This window comes from Lonchura striata, chromosome 6, assembly GCF_050655825.1.
Source record: "Lonchura striata isolate lonStrDom1 chromosome 6, ASM5065582v1, whole genome shotgun sequence".
NCBI classification, from domain to species: Eukaryota; Metazoa; Chordata; class Aves; order Passeriformes; family Estrildidae; genus Lonchura; species Lonchura striata.
In genome coordinates this window covers 34468750-34493897 of record NC_140708.1, presented here as the reverse complement: position 1 = coordinate 34493897, position 25148 = coordinate 34468750, and the positions used below count along the sequence as shown (strand labels likewise).

Below are 25148 nucleotides of genomic sequence, written 5' to 3'. Positions count from 1 at the left end.
TACACCGCCATTTGTGTGAAAAATTCTCAGGGAAAATTCTTTCTCTCCCTCTCAGGCCCCTAAACTCTTTGTGAATGGGGCCAGTGCAACATGTGGCCTTTCACCTCGCCCAAGAACCACTGCCAGACAGCCACACTCGGAGAATTGTTTGTTAATAGTCCAATTAGATAATTGCCATCTTTCACTCCTTTTGCTCTACATTTCCCATAAAGGAATGAATAAGGAGAGAAGCATGAAGAGGGCTTCTGCCCTGCAAGGTGACAAGAAGGACTGGAGCATGCTCTTTGCACAAGGCCATTTGCTTGAATTGAATCATTGTAGCCTAATCAATGGTCTTATTGGATTACTGGCTGTTGCGGTTCTCAAAGATATTGTAGCAGAGACAATGAAATAGCTAGAGTAAAACTTTTTTCTCCTTTAGTGGATCACGCAGTTGAGATTTTTCACGGGCTATCTCTCTCTCTCTCTCTCCCTCTCCCTCCTTCCCTCCCTCCCTCGCTCTCTCTCTCTCCCTCTTTCTCCCCCTCTCTCTTTCTCCCCCCTCCTGGATCCACTGCACACAAAGCTGGCTTTTTTTTTTTTTTTTTTTTTTTTTTTTTTTTTTTTTTTCCAATGAGCAGGCTCTGCGAATAGGTTCAGTGTTTGCGAAGGTGCAGAATTAGCAGACACACATGCATGCACACATACACACACACACAGAGGGAGAAGCACAAAAAGCAAGTATCGGGACTGAAATAAGGAGAGGTAGGAGTTTAAGATGGCTGTCTGTGGGGAGATGTGTTAACGAGGATTTCTGCTGGCCAAGATAACCTGCTTCCTTGGAGAGATCTGCTTGAAGGAAGAACTTTTTATGTGTGTACGTTCTGGGGATCTGTTTGTTTGTTTACAATTCAGGGGGCTGCTTTTTTTTTTTTGCTTTTTCTTCACCCCCCCTGCAACTACATTTTTTCAGCCTTTCCTAGCAGCTTTATTCAGATTTATTTGGCGTGCTTTGGAGAAAGCCACTATATAATCGGGAGGTCAAAGGCAGACTGAAGAAAGTTAATAATGGCTGCTAATGGTGCTAACAATTCAGGGTGAATCTTGTCAAAAGTTGGTTTTTTTTTTTCCCTCTCCCCCACCCTTTTTTTCCTCGCTCCTTTTTTTTTTTTTTTTTTTTTTTTTTTTTTTTCTGGAAGTCTCAGTCTTTTGATTGTGTGTTTCCTGAAAGCAAGACCAATCATTTCAGTTTATTCACTGGCTAAACTCTACTTGATTGGGGACAAGCACACAAACCATCCATTACGATCTGATATATTATCCAAACAATTTAGTGTATTCATGAGGTAACCTAAATGTGGAGGCTGCAAAATTACCCGTAATCAATTGAAACAGCGAGTGCGCGTCCCTCTGTGTGTCTAACAACTACATGTCTCTGTAATAAGGCAGACATTAAATCATTTTAGAGTTGTACTGTTGAGTACCTGATCACTGGGCGCTCTGGGAAGCTGGACAGTCACATTAGGACGCTGGGACTGAGGAAGCCGCTGCTTTTCCAGTGGGATAAAACCCGATCTTCCTTACTCAAGGTGCTTTACAGATCCCCACCGATCTCACCCTAAGTCGTGCAATATCCAGCATAGACTTCGTCTTCTTCTTCTTCTTCTACTCTTCTATAATTTTTTTGTTATCGTTGTTGGCGCTTTTTTTTGGTTTTTTTGTTTTGTTTTTATTGCACTACATGTTTGGGAAACAAGACAAAATGGACGTTAGATGCAGTTCAGAGACTGAAGCTAACCGGGTCTCGAAGAACGGACATAAAGAGGGCAAGGAAAGCAAAGGGTCTGAAGGAAATATTTCTACTTCTTTTTTGAAGGATCAGCAAGGGACTTTTTCTGCCTCTGCAGCTACGGAAGGTTGTAATAAAAGTAAATCTAGTTCGGCTGATCCGGACTATTGCAGGAGGATCCTAGTTAGAGGTATGAGTTTGAGGTGTTTGGCGAGGGTGGGGGAAGGTGAGCTGCGCTCACGCCCGGGAGATGGGTTTATTTTGTCGCTTTGCTTTGGGTCTGACCCCGGGTTGGAAGCCCTTCCTACGGCTCCGGGGGAGAGACCCCGCTCCGGGCCGGGCTTTGCGCTGGACCCCGCTCCCTCCGGCTTTAGCCCGGGGAATTTCCGCCACCGGCTCGGCGGAAAGTTAAGCCGCGGTCGTTCCTCCCCGGCGCTGCCCCGGAACGGACCAGCCCCTCTCGCTGTTGTTTTGTTTTTTCTTTCCTGCTTTGCAGCTTTCCCGGGGTGCCCGTCCCCGCGGGGAGCCCTGCGGGGACAGCGTTCCCTCGGGGGCCGCGGCTCTGCCCCGGGCCGGGCGCGCTCCTTCCGCGCCCGCGCATCCCGCCCGCAGCCGGCCGCGGGCGATGGCGTGGGGCTGCGGGCAGAGGTTCCTTCCGTACCCCCTCCCGGCAGCTCATAGGAAAGGGCTGCTTTAAAATAACTACCAGCCTTAAAACTAAATGGAGGAATGACGAAGGGTTTTTTGATTATTACTTTTTAATAGTTATACGTTTAATTTCCCTCAATCTTCGTCTCTTCTCCAGGCTAAAATAGCTAAATCGGTCTTATTTTTACTCCCTCCAAAAAAAAAAAAAAAAAAAAAAAAAGAAAAGAAAAATTACCTGAAGAAAATTCAGTTTTATTAAGGTGCGTTTTGGTGCTTTGGGGGAGGAGGGAGGGAAGAGAATCGGAACAAAATATGTGGGAAGCAGGCCTTGAAAGCCACAATTAATTCTTACGCCACTGGTTGACCCAGAGAAGGGTCAGATTAAAATGATGTGATTGTCTCTGATTTAAAACGTACCGAGGAGGTAAAATTACGGCAAGTAAGGTTGGGAAGGCTTTAAGGTAACCTGAATCTGGCTCTAGCTTGACAGTCGTGTTAATGAGATTTGTCCCGCTTTCCTTCAGTCGGGGCTACCAGAAAAGTGAGGTTTCTGCGGGCTGGTTGGTGCCTTGGTTTCTTTCCCTCCTCCCCCCCCTCCTTTTTCCCCCCCCCCTCCTGCTTCTCCTCGTTGCCAAAACCCCAAAGCGGCAGCGGCAGCGGTGCAGGGTGGGCTGGAGGTGTCCCCACGTTCACAGTGGCAGGCAGCCAGGTCGGGGCACTGCTGCCTCGGAAAGCTATTTTTTTATTTTTTTTTTTTTTGTAATCACGAGAAAATTGTTATTAAAAAAATAATAAGAAGGGTTTATATTTTGGGGTGAGAGAGGGAATGTGTATGGTGGCTACCAGCAAGTCCTAGCCCGGAGCCCAAGGGGAACAAAGAGTAGCCCTGCACTCCAGGCACAAAGCCTGGCCTGAAGGATCTCTCTCTCCCCAGCTTCCCTGAGGGGCCGTGGGTGATGCCGCAGTGTCGTACTGTGAGCGCAATATATTCAAAGTAATTTTTAAATGGGCTGAGGGGATTAATTAGAGAGGCCTGGGCCCCCATCGCCCCCTCCCTCCTTCTCTGTTGTGGTTTTTTTCCTTCCGTGGGTGCAGTGGCCAGGTGCAGAGCCTCAGTCGCAGGCACCCTGCTCCACCCCGACTCGTGTCTGGTCCTGAAGGCGCTGGGGACGGCTCTTTCCCTTGGAAAATCAGAAAGTATAAAAAGGGAGGGGGGAAAGCAGCGGAGGTTTGCCTGGGTATGAAGCTGACTGCGCCTTTCTTTGCCAGATGCCAAAGGTTCAATCCGAGAGATTATTCTGCCTAAAGGGCTTGATCTGGACCGTCCCAAGCGGACCCGCACCTCCTTCACGGCCGAGCAGCTCTACCGCCTGGAGATGGAGTTTCAGCGCTGCCAGTACGTCGTGGGGCGGGAGCGCACCGAGCTCGCCCGCCAGCTCAATCTCTCCGAGACTCAGGTAGCGCCTGAAGGACGGGGAGCCCGGCTGCCCTGCCCTGCCCTGCCCTGCTCCGCGGGACCCCCTTCCCGGCCCGGCCTTCTCCGCGCCCTGCGGGCCCCAAGGACGCGGCCCTGCGCGCCTTCCCCGCGGGGGCGAGGGGCGAGGCAGCCCCCGAGGTGCCCACGCGTGTCTGATCGGGTGGATGCATCCCGCCGGCGGGATGGAGCTGAGGGCATCGTGGCTGAGGAGTCCCGGCTGGGGACCCTTAACTGCGTGTGTCCCTAGCTGCGTGTGTCCCTAGCTGCGTGTGTCTAGGGAAGAGGAGCTGCTGGCCGTCCCTCGTGTCCCCGCACCCAGCCCCAGTGGGCTCTCCCCGTGGACAAGGCCACGGCCGGAGGGTCTCGCACGAAGCCAAACTCCTGGCGGGCCGGGAGCGGCTCCCCCGGCCCCGCTCCGGCCCCGCCGGGGCTCGGTGTGCCCGGCTGCGCGGAGCCGGCGCCCCCGGGCGCGGAGTTTCACTCCTGCTGCCCCGGAGAAGCGAGGGGAGGCCGAGCCCTCCCAGCCCGCAGCAAGCGGGATACAGGCGCTCAAACCAGCCGAGGGACACGGGCGCCTTCCCCTGGGATTGCCGGGCTGGAGACGTTCGGCCTGGGTTTTCCTGGGTATGAGAGATCCGGGGACAGGGCTGAAGTTTGGGCCGTATTTTGAGTCCTTGTATGTCCGAGGGGCAGAATCGCTCCTCCACCCTCTAATGCAGAAAGGCCGGGGACTGACAGAAGGCCTAAAACTGTGTGAGAGCGTGGGGAAGCATCCAAAAAGTCCAAACTTCTTAAAGTCGGTTTCATATTTCCGCAAAACATTATATAATAGTAAATTCCCCTGAGACGTTAATTAGCTTTTTTTGTTTCTTAGCCGGATAGGAATGGCAAGTTCAACAGCTCGTAGGTTACAGAACCTGCCACGAGTGGTTGTTGTGTTTTGTTTTGGTTTTGGTTCTATTTGTTGTTTTTTGAGCGACTTCCAGGATTCCTTTTTAAAGTTGAATATTTAAAATTATTTGGGAGTAGAGAGAGAGCGTCCAGTTTGGAATACGGGGAAAGAAGCTCATTGCTGCTGTTGCCCCCAGGAAGGGCAGTCGGAGCGGGCAGCGGCTGCTGGGAGCCGCAGAGCGCCCGGGTCTCCGGCTGAGCCGGCTTAGAATAAAGCGGTGAGAAAGGGCCGGCTCCGTCTCCCGGAGAATTCCCGGCCTGTAGTAAACTAGGACGAAGTGAGAGGTCTGGTTAAAGATGCAGAACGAAAGGCCCCGGGGTCACCCCGAAACCGGGAGCAGACAGAGGGTGTGGGGGGTTGTGCTCTGTGAGCGTGGCTTTGTGCGTTTTGGAAGCGCTCCCCGCTGCCAAGTGTCAGTGGGCCGTCCCCCGCAGCCTCCCCCCGCCCCGCCGAGCCGCGCCGGGGTCCCGGGGCACCTGGCGGGGGGCACCGCTCCTCCCGCCCCGCTGACCCTGCCTCTCTCCCCGGCCTGCAGGTCAAGGTCTGGTTCCAGAACCGGCGCACCAAGCAGAAGAAGGACCAGGGCAAGGACTCCGAGCTGCGATCGGTGGTGTCCGAGACCGCCGCCACCTGCAGCGTCCTGCGGCTGCTGGAGCAAGGCCGGCTGCTGTCCCCGCCGGGGCTGCCCGGGCTGCTGCCGCCCTGCGCCACGGGCGCGCTGGGCTCGGCGCTGCGCGGGCCCGGCCTGGCCGCGGCGGGCGGCGGCAGCGCGGCGGCGGCCCCGGGCGGCGGCGGCTCCCCGCACCCTCCGGCCGCCAGCGGCGCGGCCGGGCCGCCCCCGCCCGCGGCGCTGCACGGGGCGGCGGCCGCGGGGCACGGGCTGTTCGGGCTGCCGGTGCCCGCGCTGCTGGGCTCGGTGGCCGGCCGCCTCTCCTCCGCGCCCCTGGCCGTGGCCGGCTCGCTGGCGGGCAACTTGCAGGAACTGTCGGCCCGCTACCTGAGCTCGTCCGCCTTCGAGCCCTACTCCCGGACCAACAATAAAGAGAGCGCTGAGAAAAAAGCACTGGACTGACTCTAAGTACCTTCCCCCTATTTATATTTATAGTCTCTATTTGTGGCGGTATTTATGGGACGGGCGGCGCGGCGGCCGCCGGCAGCCGTGTCCCCCCGCTCCCCGCCGCCCCCGAGCCCCGCGGCGCGGCTCCGTCCGCGGGCCGGGGCGGAGCGGGGCCGGGGCGGAGCGGGGCCCGGAGCCCGCGGGGCCGGGCGAGGCGGCGGCCGGGGCCGGGGCCGGGCGCGGCGAGGGGCTGCGGGCGCCTCCCGGTGCGCTCGCCCGGCCCCGCGGGCCGTCTGTCCGTGCGGGAGGGGCGATCGCGCTGCTCCTTCGTTCGGGAAGGGACGCAGAGGGTCAGCGGCCGGGGCGAGGGTCGGCCGGGCTCCCTTCGATCGGCTTTAGCCAATGCCGAGCGAGGGAGCGGCCTTTCGGAGAGAGGAAGATGGAGCTGCCAGGTGATGCCCGTTTTGGGGTGGTTTTTTTGTGTCTCCCGGACTCAGTAATTTCTAAGCACAACGGTTTTGGGGCCCCACCCGTGGCCCCCGTTTACCCCCGCACTCGCTGCACTACAGCCCCGACCGAGCCCTTAGCGCCAGTCAGGAAATCCTCCAGCAACTTTTCTTTTTCACGGTAAATCTTCAACGTGGGAAGGGCCGAAACGGACTGAACGTACAGTCACGAACAGGGGAGACAGAAACCAGTGGCTGCAGAAATTTTGCATCAAATTGTCTCTTCCTTCGAGATAACACAACGTCCCCCTCTTTTTTTTTTCCCCTTTTTTCCTTTTTTTCTTTTTTAAAATTTAAATTGCGACGGGCCTGTCCCGCGCAGTTTATCTGCAAAAACAAGTCTGCAGATAAATCATGGAACTCACAAATCTATTTGTATCTAGATCTGTTGCGATCGTAATTTTAATTTTTATTGCTCTATTTGATTTTTCCAAATAATTTCTATGTTCATCTAAACACAAAAAGAACCCTGTAGCCTTCCTTCCTCCTAAAACAATCCTCTCGCATATCGCTCACACTTCATTTAAATTGAACGTAAAATATAAAAAGCGTATCTTTTATTGTTATTTTTGTACTTTAAAACACATCTATGTAACAAACTCTTTTTTTTTCATAATTCTTACTGCTATTTTCTCCACAAACATGTATTTCACCTTCTAGTATTCTGGATCGAATATTTTCTGTTCAATTTCGGTACTTGAATTTGCCACAAAAGGGATGCTGTACTTAGGTAGTTCTTCGGGGGAAAAATTATTTACTTTGGTTTTGAGTTTATTTTCTTTCTTTGAACTTTAACACATGGCGTTTACAAACTGTATAAATACGTGCCACCAAACTGTAACCAAAAAAGAAAAAAAAATTACAAAAAGTGGAATGGTTGCTGTAGAAAATAGAATTAACTATAGACCAGAACTGGACAGAAGGAGCTGGATGAAAAGAAAATAGTAATTTTATTGTAAATTATTTACGTCTGAAGTTTCTAGGCAACTAGTCGAAAAAATAATGAATGAATCGAGCGCTGAGCCCTTGCTACTAACTTTTGTTCTGAATGTTTTGGATATTTGGATGTTTTGTATTTATGTGGTGAGAGTGAAATATATTATATCTATATGATGATGGAATTAGGTGTATTTTCGTCTTATATTTGTAGCACTCAAATTGACTTCATTTGTACATTCACTGCAAGAAAAAAAAAAAAAAAAAAAGAGCAACAAACCCCTATCCCTACATAACCTGCGGGAGTTTTACTTTTTAAAAATTTAGTTTAATGTTTAATTTTGAATGGGGGGCACTTCCTAGAGGATGATTTCCCTCCTGGGGCAGTTTGGGGTGTTCCCAGTCCCTTGTGATCAGCCCCTGTAGCGCTCCCTGGGCCGGCGGGGCTGATCCCGCCCGTGTCCGTGCCCGTGCCCGTGCCCGTGCCCGTGCCCGTGCCCGTGTCCGTGCCCGTGTCCGTGCCCGTGGTGCTGCCGGTGCCCCGGAGGTGCCCACCCCGCCAGGTGCCAGCCCGTGCAGGGCACTGCTCCCCCAAACCTCCCCTGCCAGCGCCGGGCCGGGCTGGGCGCACACCCGAGCGCGTGTGACAGCACACGGGCACATCGAACTGCACAGGCACAGCTTGTGGGCACAAATACGGATATTTAGAGGTGTTTTCTGAACAGCTCTTGCTTTCAGTCTGCTTGGCAGCCCAGCCCTGAGGGATTTTGCTAACCCCTGGTTCCAGGAGCCCCCGGTGCCCCGGCTCCCCAGGCCAAGCCACCTGGCACTGTGGCACCTGCTGTCCCCACGCCTTTGCCCTGCCCACGGGTCCCTGCTGTGGCCCCCAGTGGGCTCTGCCATGAGCCTGTCCCAGCCAGGGCAGATGCACTGCTCCAGATTTGGAGGGAAAGATGCAGTGGTGATGCTGATTTGGTTGGGTTTTTTATGAAGAGTGTATAAATGATCTGGGGAAGGGCAGCCTGGGTGAAGGAGGGGATCACAGGTGACATTTGAAGAGGTGACATTGAAACTGCTGGTCAAGACTGGAAAACTTCAAGGGGAGGGGTGGGAAAAGCATTGCTAAAAAGAGCTGAATGTGACAGAACAGAGCTGCCAGGGAGATCTGGAGGGAGAGGGTGGTTTTCAGTTTCTGCCTTGCCTGGACTGCACAGAATCACCCAGACTCCTGGCCAGAGGGGAGCCCTGGCCTGGGCTGCCTTTGCCAAGGAGGGAATTATCACCACTCAAACCCTCCCTGGGCTCCCCTGCCAAATGTGAGGCTGAGCTGTGTGATGAATTTGCCCTGTTCTGCAGGACCTTCCTGCAGCTGAGATGGGGCCATTTCAGTGCCCAAATTTGCTGCTGCATTTTAAGCCATGGGAACAACAGCACAAATGTGTTCTTACACAGCTGTCTCAGGTGCCCTCAGCTGAAAAGAGGATTTCCCTGCTCCTCTGTTTAACTGGAGAATGCAGGAGCATTCCTGTCCCCTCACACAGGTGCCATGAGGCTCTTTTTCCCTGGTTGCTGCCTTGATCTGCACTCTCAGGGTTGGAGCTGTGGTCAGTGTAAGCTCTTTGCTCCTCTTGTAAAGCAGTTTAAGACAGCATCAGGCTAAATTGCTGACACAATAGCAGAAGTCTTTATTTTACAGCTTTGCAGCCTTCAGTATACATGAGAAGAGCTAGACATTTTTATTTTTATTACTATTATTATTCATGATTTCTGAATATTTAAAAGAAAAAAAATTAAAAGGATGTGCCTTGAAGTGTGAAGGAGTCTTGTCTAAGCATTCAGGTAAAATAAATACTTCAGGAAATTTTCCTTTATTTTTTTTTTCCTTGTCTCCTTCAAATTCCACCTGTCTCACCCCTGTATCAGAGGCTGTTTCTGGGCTGGGGTCAGAGCAAAAACCAGAGGCTCTCCAGTCCTGTGCAGGTCTGCCACAGTCCTGTTTCAGTCTCTGCTTGTGAACCTTGGAGCCCCATAGGGAGGGAGGCAAGCTATCATTTCCTTTGAAATTTTCAGCATTTCAAAAGCATGGGGTCCCTGAGAGCTGAAACACCCTGCTTTCTACAAAACAGATATATAAAATATATTCCTCTGCATTTCTGTAAAAAAAAAAAAGAATACCACCTGTGTCATTGCGTAGGACAACTTAAAAATCATCCATACACACATCTACATATACAGTGAGTCTGAACATAAAAGCTGGTTTGGTTTTTGGTTGGTTTGGTTTGGTTTGGTTTGGTTTGGTTTGGTTTGGTTTTGGTTTGGTTTTGGTTTGGTTAGGTTTGTTTTGGTTTGGTTTGGTTTTTTTTGTTTTTTTTTTTTTTTTTTCCTTTTTGTTTTTTTTCCCAACCACACCAAGGCTGTTCTGCAGCTGTGTGCTGCCCAGAGACACTACTTGCTTGTTTGCACTGAAATGCTGAGTTTCATCCTACTGGAGCAATGAACACAAGCCACCTTCCTGAAGCTATTTGCTGCCGAAAGGTTTTGCTGCATTTTGTGCTGTATTTTTATTTGTGGCCATCACTGGGGCATTAGAGCTCAAACAGAGAAATATTTGGCTTATGCAGAGGGAGCATGTGTGAGTGTGAGAGACAGGAATATTTAGTAGGAAAGCAAATAAACAAAGTATAAATCTACATTTGGCATGAATTTTTAAAGGAAATCACAAAAGGGTTTCTGTGGCAGGTGGACTTCCCAAACTTTCCCTTAGCAGCAGCTATACATAGGACTTAGAGTGAGCAAGGATTTAAAAAGATGGAGTGCAGCATGGGCTATTTAAATTTGTTCATCTAAACTCAAGGAATATTTTCATAGGTACAGGGACAATGTCTCTCTTCCTGTGGCTCTCAGGAAGGAAAAACTCCCAGGATCAGCTCCAGAGCACCCAGGGAAGACACAAAACATTGCTAGCCGGGTACACATAGGGAAAAGAGGAATCAGTCTATTTAGAGGATTTTTTCAAAAGCATTTGCCCACTCACTTAACATAGATCACACTTTATTTGCTGCTCCTCCATATCCCTCATGCCAGGGATTAGTGCAGCCTCTGACCACTCTGTCTCCATTTGCAATCCTGCCATCAGCCCCAGATACATGACCCTGTGACATGTAAAAAAGCACACGAGGTCTCTGATTAACTTCAGAGTATTTAATTACTTTTAAGGAAAGAAAAACACTTCCAAAGAATAACTCTTGAACAGAAGCAAGTCACAGCCACTAGCAAGGGTTTAACAAAATTACCAGGGAAGCTAAAATGAAATCAATTGATGTGATGCTGTCTATGCAACAGCCACAATATAAACTGTGACCCTGGGCCATAGCTGTGGCCAGAGGGTGGCTGGCAGGGGCTGACCTGAAACATTTCTGCCTCAGGTGTAAGAACTCTCTAACAAGCACTTTACTCCCCATCTTTCTGCTTCTAATAATTGCTGAGCAACTTGAGCACGGTTAAGTCTAAAACTTTTCTAGTTTAGTGAGTTCTGCAGTCAATCACACACAGAACAAAAACTATTGTATTTTGTATATGTTTTCTACTTCTTGCTAACATGAATTGTCCCAAGCTCTGTTATTAGAAGTAGCAGATGTTCCCACCCTCTGCAACCACGTCCTTTTTAATTCTTTTACCATCTTACCTTTTCTTTGTCTTCTTTCTCTTGAACAATCAAAATAATTTTAACTTATTTTCATACACAGTTCTTGTAAATTGTACTTAATACAACTGTTTGCCAAGAGGTGCTGCCTTTTTTTTTCTTATTCTCCCTGTGGAAAAAATAAAGTAATAAATTCCCAGAGCTTTTTTCTCTTCAGCTATCTGCAACCCATTCTTCTGTTTGATCTCCCTGCTGTGAGCAAGAATGAAAACGTCACACCAGTGTTAGGATTTCCCCAGAACACAAACCTTTAGTTGGCACTTGGTGTCATTGCCAGTGCAAGAAAACTGGATCACAGGCCTCATCTGATGAGATGCTGCAGCCTGGGCAAATAAATTAGTATTTTATATTTCAGCTGAAGCAGAAAACCAAGGAACCAGATGTAGCAGAGGGCAAATAAAACAGTCTTATCCACACAAGGTGGATTCACAAAGTTTGTCACAGAACCAGCACACATACCTGGTAGAAACCTCTTCTTACACTTCTCACAAATGAGTGGTTTGGCTGCTTAAAGAAACACCTTCAAAGGTATGTGCAAAAGAAGAGTTTAGTATGAATTTGTGGAAATGCAACTTGACAGAGTTTGATGGCAAGGTTCACTCTACTATTTACTACACAGGTTAAAGCAAAAAAGGAAGATCAAATTAGAAGCAATTTGAAACTATTTGTATAGAAGCTGGGAGTACAAAAACAGGTAAAAATGTAAAGGATATGGATGCAAAGATAAGGGTGTAAAAGAGTTTAGCAGCACTTAATTATTGAATTCTTTAACATTTACAACAGTGATTCAGTAAGGCTCACTACAACAATGACTTAACCATAGATTTGAGACAGTAACATTCATAATCAATTCACAGGCACACAGGTAAAATGATGTGTACAGATTTCTATGGGTGTAAAGGTTTCTATCAAAATTTCCCCTCAGGTTCAATGAAATACTCACACCAAATCCCTTTGCATTTCTTGAAAGGCAAGGATTTCACTTTGAGGAATGTAGAGATGTGGTGGGATGGGGAATCAGCCTCAGCCTTGTCAGAAACAGTCCCTTGAGTAGCACAGGCTTGGCTTGGGACCTCTGAGAGGTGCCCCAGCCACAGGGAGGTGCTGGTGCAGCTGCTGCAGTCCAGCAGAACCCAAAGGGTCTCACTTAGGACCACCATTTAAAGGGTCACAAGATGACTGACTTTGCCATCAGAGAGTTTCCCTCCTGACCACAACCCAAACCAATAACTACTGTGCTTTTTTTGCAGCTTCCCAGAGTGCTGTAACAATGGTACCATTCCAGCCAGGCTACAATTCACACTGGTGCCACTCCACTCAGGCCACACTTCAGGTGAGTGGTTTACTAAGGTTACAAAGGAGAATTACTTATCCTTTGTTACCCACCTTTTTGGGAAGCTGATATTTCCACTGATGTTTCCACTTTCCACCTCTACCATGCAAGAGCTCCTGGTACAACCAGGGAGTGTTTTATGGCTGGAGTGGTGTGGTCAAGGGACACTTCACCACTCAGCTGGTTCCATCAAGGGGTATCAGGAGCTCCTGAGATCACGGAGCAGGCCCAAGGATGAGGAGGATAGCAGATGCACCACCACAACAATCCAGAAGCACATCACTGAAGGTGAATGAAAACCAGTCTGTGAGATGGAAAACCAAATGGAAACTCGTTTTCCAATTTTGTCTCAAACATTTAAAAAATTAACATGAACTTAAATTTTTCCTAAGGTTGATATCTTTCACATATTAGAATAATTTTTATTAGCCTAGCTGCACAGAGATCAATCCAGCAAAAAAATTGCATGGGAAACCTTGCATGGTTCTTGTTCTCCTTAATTCCCTTCCACTTTTTTTTTTTTTTTTCTCATTGTAGTGGACAAAAAGTAGAAGGAAACTCATCCTGGCAAGCAACGAGTTGGCAAGTCATGAGCTGTGGCTCCAGGGATTCAGACTGGATATTGGGAAGAACACCAGCCAAGACACAAAAGAGAGAAAAAGGTTACTGAGGTCATACCTGGCTATGAAAATGCTGTTAGAGAGAAAAGCAAGTGAAGGACAACCTGGTGTGTGTACAGAAATATGGAAGGATGCCCTCATGACTTAATTCAAAAGCCATGAAAATTAAGAAGAAAAATTAAGAATATTAAGATGATTAATTCTCATTTTTGCCAGAATTTGTCTGATTCTGAGAACACTGTTAGTCATTGGTCAGTGAGTTTCTATCTGCTCTTCCTCTGAAATAGGGATGCTGATTCTCATCTAAACCTATCCAGAAGGAGGTATGAGTGTCTATTTGTATTGAAATAAAGTTAAGGCAAAATTGTGATCAAAAATTTAACAGCCACCATAGTTGACTCCAACTCAATGTTAGCACTTATTGCCTCTTGTTAGCCCTTATCTTTCTTCCTTTCTTTATTTTCTTGCCTGGTCTCTAATTTAAACCTCCAAAGAGCATCTACCACTCGACAGTTATAATCTCCTTGAGGTCTCTAAACAATTTCATAAACCAAATCCTAAATGGAAATTAGAAACAGACAGGAGAATGAAGTGTCTGTTGCCATAAAGAGCTAAGGAGGATAAATAGTCAATCCAAGGCATCCTGAGTGCATGCTCCAAGATAATCTCTATATTTCTCTGGACACAGCATTGTGAACATCCTCAAGATCAGCTGATTACTGAGATGAATTAGCAAATAAGAGCCCATTACATCAGGTGTTGAGGAGGACTTTAATTGTGCTCAGGCTCCAAATGGGAAACTTTATACCATGTCACAGCTGTTAAAACAGCAGAGCCTTATGGAAACAGTCTTGGATTACTGGCCCCATAGAGTGAAACATTTTGAATGGAAGGGATTATGTTTATTATTTCTCAGTGCATTGTGTTTTCTTAGATATTTTTACTGCCATTATTATTATTTACCTAATTAATTGATACATACACATGCTTAACCATGTTTGCATGTACATTTAATACTTTCTTTCATTGGTGCAATTTGAATGTGGTTGTAGGGAAAATAACATGAGATACATGAAATTGTATCTCATGCACTTTGTTAAGATTAAGATCCTAAGAAACTTGGTGAGTTTGCTTCTCATCCACTTGCCAAGTGTCCTACTGCCTTTTACCTGATGAAATCAGATCCTTTATCATTTTGTTACCAACATTATTTGGTAGAGTTTAAATGGTATTTTGTGAGAAGATGATCACCATAGAGGGACTGCCTTCAGTCTTAGTATAGACCATTTGTGTTCAGAATAATTTTCTCTTTTATCAGAAGAGCCAAGTGGGAAAAACCAAAGGAATTGATTAAAAGTTTTATAAATGGAATTAGTCTGTTGCAAAGGGAAAGCACCAGACTTGTAAGCTGCATTTCCAGTTCATCTGTTCGTCTGTATTTCATTACAAATTTGAGCTCCCGAAGTTTCTAAGTAGAAATGTGGCAACCTGATTTAATGCTCCTCAGGGAAATGCCTTGTACTCTGTGCACAGACTTTCACAGAAGCAAGGGCTAAATTGAGTATATAAAATAAGAAATGGCCATCTAATAATGTAGTAAAAACTCTTCTATGGCACATCTCAAGTTTCTTAGAAGTATGTTCAATGCTGAGAACAAATATGTGAAGGTTATTTGAGAAGAGTGGATAAATGGGGAAAAGATGAAAAATCAAGGAATACAGTATTTATCATCAAACACAATTATAAAAAAGGAACCAACTAAAGAAAAAATACTTTCACTCTGTTGGAAGATGTTCAAATCCAGCTGCCCAGATATGTCTATAGAAATCTCTCCCTGCAAATAGGAATTTTGAGCATGTATTTACCTTCTATGGGCTCTGTGGGCCAGTTAGCACTGTTTCTGTGATAAGGTGTTACTGTCTTAAAACTTCTTTGTGAGCCAAACCTTGCATCTCTCTGGATATAATTAGTATGAAATATAAGGTTGAGCTTTATCTTTTTATCCACAGCTAAGGCAAGTATGTTAATGTTTTAGTGACATTTTTGGCATGTTGTTTTCAGGCAATCAGACACATTAATCAAAAAGGAAAAATACAATGCAACGCTCCAGAGCACCAGCTTAGCCATAAAATTTCAGGCAAATGGTCTTTTTCTGCAAGAGTGCCCTAAGCACCAACGACATTACCAAAAACGAATTAATAGAAATATCAACACGATGGCTGGGTCGCTTTTGTGTATGGCTGCTCATGGAGGGGATGCTGCTGCCCGTGTGGGAGCTCGCCGTGTGCCCGAGGGAGGCGGAGCCGGGCCGGGCGCTCAGCACCGCGGACAGCGGCGGCCGCACCGCGGGGACGCGGGACCCGCCCGGGGCTCCGGGAACCGCAACCAGCCCTGCAGGGCACGCCTGGCACCGACACCGGCACAGCGAGCGTGAGAAGCCGGGGCAAGGGGAGTATCCCCCTGTCTGCCCTGGGGTGCTCTGACTCCCAGGAAAACACTGACCATCATTCATGGAGAAGGCGTCCAAAGCTTTAAAGCAAACTAGACGCCACAGAAGTGTGAAATAGGTTGTAGAGATTGTAGAGAGTAGTTTAGTATGTCACATGGGTGAGAAATTTAGGTTTTAGGATTTTTAGCATATTGTAAATGGGTTCAAAATAGAGGATATAGGGTGTTGTCTCGAGTTCCTTCTTCTTTCTTCTTCTTGAGTTTGGGTGGTATCTTGTAATTTGGTAGGAAAATCTGCATTGCGGGTCTTTAGGGATCACTTATTGGGTTAGAAAGGGAAATAATCTATGTGTCACTTCTTAATTGGGTAGTTTAGTTTTTGATTAGACTTAAAAGGCCTTGCAACACAAGGTAGTTGGCCATTTTTATGCTGTTTTCCTGCATGCAAGGTTTGGGTGCAGACAGTGTGCTGAAGTCATGATAAGATAACAATAAAACAATAACCTGAAGACTGAAAAAGTCCTGCGTGTCTGCTTTTCCTGACAAAGAACTGCTTCAGGAGGGTTTTCCCCTGTCAGGGGAATCCTCAGGGAGTTGCCCAGCGTGGGGCCTGCAAACTCACAAGGAAGGAGTTTAAATGAATAGATCTGGACGTCTCACAAAACACATCCGTAATTTTAAGGCAGGTTTTGATAAAACCAAAATTACATGCCAGGGATGAGGTGCCATGCCATGAATTTCTTTAATCAGGAAAGAGAACTCAGGAAACGCAAAATGGTTTCAAATGAAAGACTTGGTTGCTGCAACTCCCTTTTGATACCACAGTGTGCATCATCCTTTGGCAGGTTTGCCTGCTCGGTTCAGCCCTGCAACTCTAACCACAGAGTGATCTTCTTCCTGCAGCTTTGTGTGCTGAGCATGATGCCACAGGTTGGAAATACCCCTGGGATCAGCTGTCCCAGCTGTCCCCCAGCCAGCTCACTGGTGGGGTGGGCTGAGGAGCAGAAAAGGCTTTGATTCTGTGCAAGCACTGCTCAGCAGTAACAAAAACATCCCTGAATTACAGACACTGTTTTCACCACACATCCAAAACACAGTCCCACAGCAGCTACTGTGAAGAAAATTGAGTCTACCACAGCCAAAATCAGCACACCATGTTTCATGGCCCCCATGAAATAACCTCCTTCATGTCCAAATGTACATGAAACACAATTTTGTCTTGTCACAGTTAACAGGAGCAAGATAATTTTCTTGACATCATTTAAAATATATTTCTAAGATCCACAGGTGATCAGGATCCTCATTTAAAAGCATTAAATGCTCTTTCCAGAACTATGGTTTAGTGTCTGGCAAACTTCTATGAGAAAGTACAACATTACAGAAGTTCAGTGGGGACAGAATGTGCAGACCTTGGCTGGTAATCAGAGAGCTCCAGTTCTACCACTTTGCTCATTTGCTTTCCCTTTCTGTTCTGCTCCCACCCTTATTTAGTTTATCTGTAATATTTGCAGGTAGAAATTCTCCCCTGCTGTGCATTTGCATAATTAGGCCAGTGATCAGCACGTCTTTCATATGAGTAACAATAATAAATTGCTTTGTCAGTCCTTAAGAATACAGTAAACAGTGGAAAGTCTTCAGCCACAAGTTCAAACCCTGTAATGATAGTTTATATTAAACTCAAGATAAATTATAATCTTCTACCTGATCATTTGTTTTCACAGTTTAGAGGGCAGATATACTCCTCTCTAGATGCATGTGAGTACATTAGCACCAAAAAATATTCCTGCTAATACCTGTGGGACTATTTATTGAAAAAAATAATCCAGAGTTCACCTATCTAGAGCTTCCAAGGAGTTTAATATTTGGTTATATGGAAACACAAATATGCTTCTGCTAAGAACAATCCTTGAAACAGCCTGCACTCTGTAGGTAATTTTTGTGGATATGCAGATAACATAGAAAAAATTCAGTGGCAGAGAAGATTTTGCAATGTCTGTTTGTGCAGGCTAAAACAGAGATTATCCCAAGAGAAGAGCAAATCCAGGAAGCAATCTCTGGTGTAAAGCTGAATCTTTTTTGCTTTATTACTCTGAAATTTAGTGCTTAAGATGTAAAAGAAGAGACTAATCTAAACATCCAGACCAGGGGTTTTATGACATCTTCATAAAGAACTATCAGGTCTTTCATTGAAAGTTCTTGATGTGAAGAGGTAACAAGCACCAGAAAAAGAAGAAAAACCCATTCAACTTATGTAAAATAAATAGGTCTGCATCATAATAAGAGGACAAGGGACTTCTGTACTTTCAAGGTGTGCTTTGGTGGGTGGTAGTGTGGGGGTTACCCAAGTGTGTATGGGTAAATACTGAGTCTATTAACTCTGGGATTGGGATTGCAGATGAACCAAAAATATATTTTGCAACAATGCTAGTAGGTAACACCTTCAGACTTGACTAATTCAAGAGTTAATCTACTGGTGATCTCCTTCAGTAATTTTCTAGAGCTGGTGAGTTTTGTACCACAAAACAGTGCAGGACTTAAATTCTTTCCATAGCTATAACTGTGTACAATTGCTAATTAATATAATGCTACTTGTTCTGTGTTATGTAAAAAATATTAATCTCCATGTACAGAGTGTGCATTGAGAGAGGGAAAGAGAACAGCACAGGCAGCACCACGTTTTCATGAGTTATCTTGCAAACAACCACATTGAAAGGACTCAAGAGTAGTATTTTCTAAAATTATGGGAGAAAAAGAGATGTCCTTAACTTAAAGGAAATAACTTACCAGTCTTATATGACCACCTGTTTTTCTTATGGGGAGAGTAAAATTTTATAAAGAGCAGTTTGAAAATCTCTCATTGGAGAACTTACTCTGTATCACAGAGATGCCTTGCAGAAGGCTGGAGACAAAACAAAGGATTTTGAAGCCTTCAAGTACAAGATACCATTTAATCAGTACTTAATAGTGGAGCATGATCCCACAGCCCCATTTACCACAAATTCTTGCTGACTGTATTTGGCAACATAAGGCTTTTTGGGTCAGGGTGCTCACTTTGCAGTTTTGCCCTTGGAGTCTCAGAAGTAAGGAAGCATTTCAAACCTTGAGCTTCAGAAAGAATTTAAGAAATGCACAAGAGAGCCAACTTTTAAATGAACTGGAAAGATTTTATGAGGACAGAAGATCAACAAGTGACCAGGACTCCAACTGTGAAAGAAAATGTGAGAAACAAGCACCTCTTCTAGTGTGAAATTGGTCTAATTCTTGGGGCCTTTAGAGTGGCAGTATCAAACAACTGGCCAATATCGTGTACACTTTCTGCCATCCACATGGCATCAACTCCATTACCACACTCTGTGAAGCAGCCCAATTTGCCACAGGTTTGTTTAACCCCTCATTTCAAAGTGGAGATGGAGATTTTTTTTTCCCTTCACCCAGAGCTGAATGTGTCTTAATGCACCTGGAAGCCAGTCTTAGCATGCACCTCAGTGCTGTACACAAGCAACTGCAGGAAAAATCCTCATCCAGCCAGGAGCTGAATGAAGTGGGGTTGCAGGTGCACCTGATCTTAAGGAGAGGTGAGGACAGACTTTTTCATAGTGCTAGTAGAGATACAGCAAGGGATAATTATTTTAAATATACTGAATACATTTTTTTACAATGAGGGTGGTCAAATATTGGCACAGGGATGGGGGATGCCCTGTCCCTGCAAACATTCAGGACCAGGTTGGATGAGGCTTTGAGCACCCTGGTCCAAAAAAAAGTGTTTCTGCTTATTCCCAGGGGGTTGGACTAGATGGTCTTTAAAGAGCCCTCCCAACCCAAACCAGTCTGTGATGGCATGACTGCTGCTGCATTGGTGGCTGCATTGGTGGGCAGGTAACTACAGCTGCACCTTGGAAGAGGCACCTACCTCAACACAGCTCCGAGCAAGCTGCTGAGTTGCTGATCACCAACATGGGGCTCACATCTCAAAAGGGGTGAAGGCTGGCAGGGTGAAGGCTGGCACACCATTTTGGATATTTAGACATCAGGTGTTATTTGCTGGTTTTCATTTAGAACATCTGACAGTGCATTTCTATAGCTTTGAGGGGTTTCTAGGTGTGATTAATGAAACAAAACAGAGTTTTGTCACACCCAGCTGTGAATGTTTGCTTCACAGATCTATCATGCTTTTCACCCTGCCCTGCTTTGCACCATCACCTGCAGGAACAGGTGTCCCTGGATTTGCTTGCTGGATCTGCCAGTGCTCCCAGCCTGTGCTTTTGTTGTTAAGAATTCAAACAAATCTTTTACTGCAAGGTATCTTGATAGTGAAAAATGCAGTCTGTACTCCTCTCAGCTCCTTCTAGTCCAGCTGCTTTTACTGCTTCAATGACAGCATGAGTGACTGTGTCTCTCTCTGGTGGGCAAGGCAGGTAACACTGTTCCTCAGTAAAGAGACACAGATTTGTAAAACCACTGCTCTGATGCCCTTGCCAACACCAATTCCTATCAGATCCCAGTCCACAAAGCAATATTGATCATCTTTCTAAAGGGTGGAATTTCCACAATGATATTGTTGAAGGAAGGAGGAACATTTTTTCGAGAAGAGGTATTTCAAGGTAAATAACCCTCCAAGGAGCTTGCATTTTCAAATCAATAACACACAAGTATGGCTAACTCACAAAACAGCAGCCAGTTATATATACAGATTTCAATGAGGCTTTTAGGAGAAACAATGGGGCTGGTTTTAAGGGTGGTTGGCCTGCTGAAGTGCATTTCTCTGAACAGATACAATGCTGTAGTGCTGAATGGATTCAATAGTGCTGTCTCAAACATGGCCAGGAGTGTCTGGAAGTGGGTGGAGGTAGAAAGAGCTAGTGGGACTCTTCTTATGGTTGGCTCAGGCTGCCCCCTCCAACCCTTTCTTTGCCCTGGCAGGGGCCACAGTTTCCTTCCCCTTTCCCTCTGTGACAAGTGCCCTTCCCTGCATGAACAATCTCCACCTAGAAATAATAGAATGAAATTTTTAAAAATGTGGGCTTAAAAAATTCAGGCATAACTTTGTCTGAAGAAGATGTCTGGGTTGCAGAAGACTCTCCTAAGGGAAGTAAGTATATCTTGGTACCTTGGCTGTTTGAAACTGGGAAGGAAAAATACATACACGGATAGAATATAATGTAGGAATCAATCCTGCCTTGGCCTCTGTAAGGAAAACAAGTGACCTTAATGATCTATTCTCTCTCTAGAGCACTCACAGAGAAAGCTGTGCTCGCTCCAATTCAGCTGTGTGCCCAGCACATAACACAATGGACCTCACTCCTCGGGAAGCTCTAAGTGCCACTGAAATAAAAATAAACAAGTCCTGCACAAGATGGTGAGGGCACCAGCTGCCTACAAAAAGCAGCTCTTGGGGGCCACACGAAGTCTTGGAGTGGGGGGTTGTGCAGCAGGAGCATTTATGTAAGGAAATTACTTCCCTCGTTGAAAGATACACTTCAATTCAAAATGCACGCCTCCTTTTTCACCATTGCAAATTTCACATGCACATTCCTATATATGTCAAAATAGAAACACAAGGACTGCAAGCTTATGGGTGACACCACTGAACAATGCCATAAAATGTAAGACATGAGACAGAAATACATAAATAGCTGCAGGCCATGATCTGCTCTCAACTGTTTATGTGCTGCTCCATTAATACTAATAGGAGTTAAGTGTGCAGAATAAAGTGACAGCTATTGCCCCTCAGCTCTGCCAACAGTCCTTAAGGTCCAGCCAGCAATTCTTGGTGCTTCAGTGCCACTGGACTCTGGGGAACAGCACAGTCCCTCTGCTCTAATACCATGTAGGGTGTTTTTAAGACTCCTGTCTCCAGTCTCACAATGAGCTGTCGTAACATGAAAGTAAGAACAATGGTAATAGTGCAATCTTGGTGTGCTCATAACTTTTTTAGGAGAGGAATACTTTGACAGAGCTTTGAAACTGAAAATGGTGCTCAAAGGTGGATTTGGGTGTCCTGAAAAATGTCCTTGAAATTTTTCATCTGAGAAAGCCTCAGACAATAGAGGCATAGGACTACCATGGTCATCATCTCATGGTTTAAGGGTTTTCTGGGGAGGAATGGTAATATTGTTTTTCTTTTTGGTGACGTTGTCCATTACCTCTCTGGGTTCTGAGAAGGAAATTACAAACCCTGCAGGAACAGCCTTGGGATAGTCTGCTCTCCAAGCAGTAAAAGAAATTACAATGATCTATTGTACTGGATAGTTCTCAGGATGTGGCACTCTGTCCTTACCAAATTTCTAAAAGTCAAGCAGCTAAAATACTCCCAGTGGCACAGAGATGATGTTCAGCTAACCTCTTCTTCTAGTTACTCCTCTGATGCTAGTCCACATTTTCCAAACAATTTTCCAATGTGTGTTGAAATAAATTTTTAAATACAGCTCACCTAAACTTCACTCCAGCCTCCACTGCTGGCAGCAGAAAGTTTCTATCAAGTTCAGGTGCATGGAATTAGGCCAACTGCAAGACATTACCACTATGTGAACCACTTGAAGCTTTTATTCCTCCTAAGGTTTGAAACAGATAAGGTATGTGTTCACACATGCAGAAAAAAATATCCTGTGCTCTGTCTGATCCACCTTACAACAGATCACATTTGGATATTTTGCACACTGGGCTACCCTTGCTCTGCTGCAAGCTCAGAGCTGAAGCAGTGTGGGAAGGAGGTTGCCCTGCTGCTCCCTTTGCTGGTGCCATACTTTGCTAGCCCCAGCTCAGCCCCACACCATCACAGTCCTTGCGGGAGCCTAGATTTTTATGCAAAAGCAAAGAGAAACACTCATGGGTTTGGGACACTGCAGACTACCACCCCTTGAGGGGTTCTCAGGGACCTCAAAGGAGAGAGATGCTGAGACCAGGCATTTACTGATAAATGAAAACTAAAGTCAGACCTGCAAGGTAGATTTGCTTTTAATCCATAATTTAAAGGGAGTGATTTCTCCTTCTTGACCTACTGTGCTGCCCACTGTGCAAGCTGGGCTCTAGAAGAGAACTTGAAGCTTACCGTGCCTTTTGAAAGAAAATATCTGAGGGCCTCTTTTATCTCTTTATTAATAGGTTTTGACTAATCCTCTATTCATTGATGTCCATTATAAGATTATACAGCTAAAATTAAGTTAGTGCATACAGTATGTCTACAATGAATTCGATAATTGTGTGTTTCCAAAGAAAAAAAAAGGTTCAATAATTATGGCTGAGATCAGCAACTGGCATCACAGTCTTTGTTGCTGAAATATGGCAGCATTTCTTTGCCTGCACAAGTTAAACCCCCAAATCAAGGTGGTTGTGTTCTCTTGGAAGAAAGAGTAAGAAGTGAGTAGCATGCACAGGGTGCAAACATGCATTTTGAGGAAGAATCAAAAGCCCCAAGCTGGCACCAGGGATAATAGGGTGTCAGGAGCCATTCTCAGAGAAGAGATGTACTGGCAGTTCTAGCCAAGGTTTATCCTATCAATAGGATTTAATAGATGGCAACAAATCAAAAAGGCCAAGTGGTCCAGGGCATTGCTGCTTTTTTATGAGGAGGTACATTTAGATGATGCTGAGCTAGTTACTTGATTTTGTGTTCAGGGCCTATTATCAGGCTTGACTGATACAGAACTCTTCTATGCTTAAGACATGAGAAAATGAAAACAGCATGCCAAGAAAACCTTCCTGCCTGGCCATTACACAGGTAGGTCAAATCTGGTTACAAGTGCTCATATGAGGAACTTCCAGGAAAGGCAAAAGCTCAGCACAAAATACAGCTAAATACAAAAGAGAAGTTAATTTTCCCAAGAAAAGTCAATACATTATACTTCAACTTGGTGCATACTGTGCTGAGTAGGTAAATTTGAAGAGCTTTAGAGGACACCTGTTTATAACTAAAATATCTTTTTGGTTTTAAAACCTGTTTTCGCAAGTTTTCCAAAGTTATTCCCTGGTTCTGACTGGCTGGTCCTGCTCTGCCTACTTTTGCTGCTTATAAAACAATTCTCTTGGGGGCTGGCTTATCAAAGCACAGGGTCACATCTGCAGCCCCTACTCAGGCAAAACTCACATTGGCTCATCCACACTTCATAGAAATAAGGTCTGCAGAACCTGGCTTTTCCTCAAAGCCAGAGTTCCTCAAAGAACATGGCTTTTCCTCAAAGCCAGTTCCCATAAAAAGGGAATCACTGAAGGAGCCTCTCCAAAGAAGCCAACAGTGAGAACTTCTATCCTTCTGTATTTATAGGGAGTGAAACTCTGCCCTCTTCAAAGCCAGGGACATAATTGACTATGACGTACAGAACCAGAAATTTAATGTTTTAAATAGATTTAATATGATCTCTGCAGATGCCTAGAAGAGCTGCAAGACCATAGCAAATTACTTCCCTCTCTGAATATGATATATTGAGCAGACTCATGCCACCCACATTAGCTGTGTTTCTTCACAAATCCAATCTTCCCATTCATGTCCCTGGTATATATATTAGACCAGAACAGGTCTGGATTTTATTTTCTGTTCCTACATTTATCTTTGCATTTAGAATAGACACTGACAACTCCCAGACCAAACAATGACCTTGATGCAGTGCTTCCAGACTTTAAACAGGGGATTCTGATTAATCACCATCTACATTTTTCTCAGTTACATTCTGCTACACAATATTTTGCTTTCATTCTGGGTTTTTTTGTTGACAGTGCATGGGATGCAGAGCACCATAAGATGGCTAAAGAGCCCCTTAAAGAGAGAAATTTCCCTTGGAACAGTAGGGAAAAGCATTCCTTCCCAAGCTCATACAGCCTCTGAGCAGTAAGAGAGCCTCCTGTGAACCAGGGAAGAGCAAACCAGGAAGGAGTGGCTCAGACCAGGCAGCTCACTGGCAGGGCAGGTCTGCCAGGGGTCCTGCTCTGCATGGCCTGGAGGATATTTCCCTTTCATCCAGCTCCTCTGTGAGGGTGATATCTCCCCATCCAAAAATCAGTGCTTTTCCGTGGATGAATTTTACACTTTCTGAATTAAAACAAACAAACAAACAAACAAAGAAACCCAAAAACCCCATAAAAAACCCCAAACGAAACAATAAATCAAAACAAAAACCCCAACAAAACAAACAAACAAACCAGTAGAAAACCCTTCCAGAATCAACAGTAAATGATGTGAGATTTAAATAAGAACCAACCATTTGGTACTTTGAGGCCTGTATTTTAGGAATACAGGGAATGGGACATTGTGTTCCATGACAAGGCTGCCTGGACCCAACATTTCACCCCTGTCACTGTGCTGGTGCTGGCAGTGCCTTGACACAGCCTGCCAAGGTAAGCCTGCACAACTACTGGAGCTTAACTTTTATAGCCATGAAGTGTCAGATGGTGATTTGCAGTTTCAGGATTGCTCTAAACATCCTTTATTCTTGTCCTACCACTCCAAAATCTGGAGCAACTCAAAGCTGGAGCTCCCAGTTTCCTCCCTTATGATTGCACTGACTCAATGGGATGTTTTTGCACTGTGTTCAGCAGTGATGGTGAGCACTAAACCCTTTGCTACATGCAGTATCTGGAGTGGCATTCATGCAATAGCCATTTTGAACAGCAGATCAACTTGAAAAAAAAAAAGGCAAATACTTTCTTTCCTGTATCCATGAAAAGAAAGAGATGAAGTCCTTTTATTTCATGTTACTGGCTGTAAACC

General features: G+C 45.6%; 1 protein-coding gene across 1 annotated transcript; it reads left to right on the top strand.

The window, feature by feature from the left end:
* The first annotated feature begins 1170 nt into the window (after positions 1 to 1170).
* Positions 1171 to 6017, top strand: VAX1 (ventral anterior homeobox 1). Its single transcript, XM_021537268.4, has 3 exons — positions 1171 to 1958; positions 3686 to 3873; positions 5381 to 6017. Exons 1-3 carry the CDS (start codon positions 1721 to 1723, stop codon positions 5915 to 5917), a joined length of 963 nt encoding a protein of 320 aa, XP_021392943.1. The 5' UTR covers positions 1171 to 1720; the 3' UTR covers positions 5918 to 6017.
* Positions 6018 to 25148: the final 19131 nt, after the last annotated feature.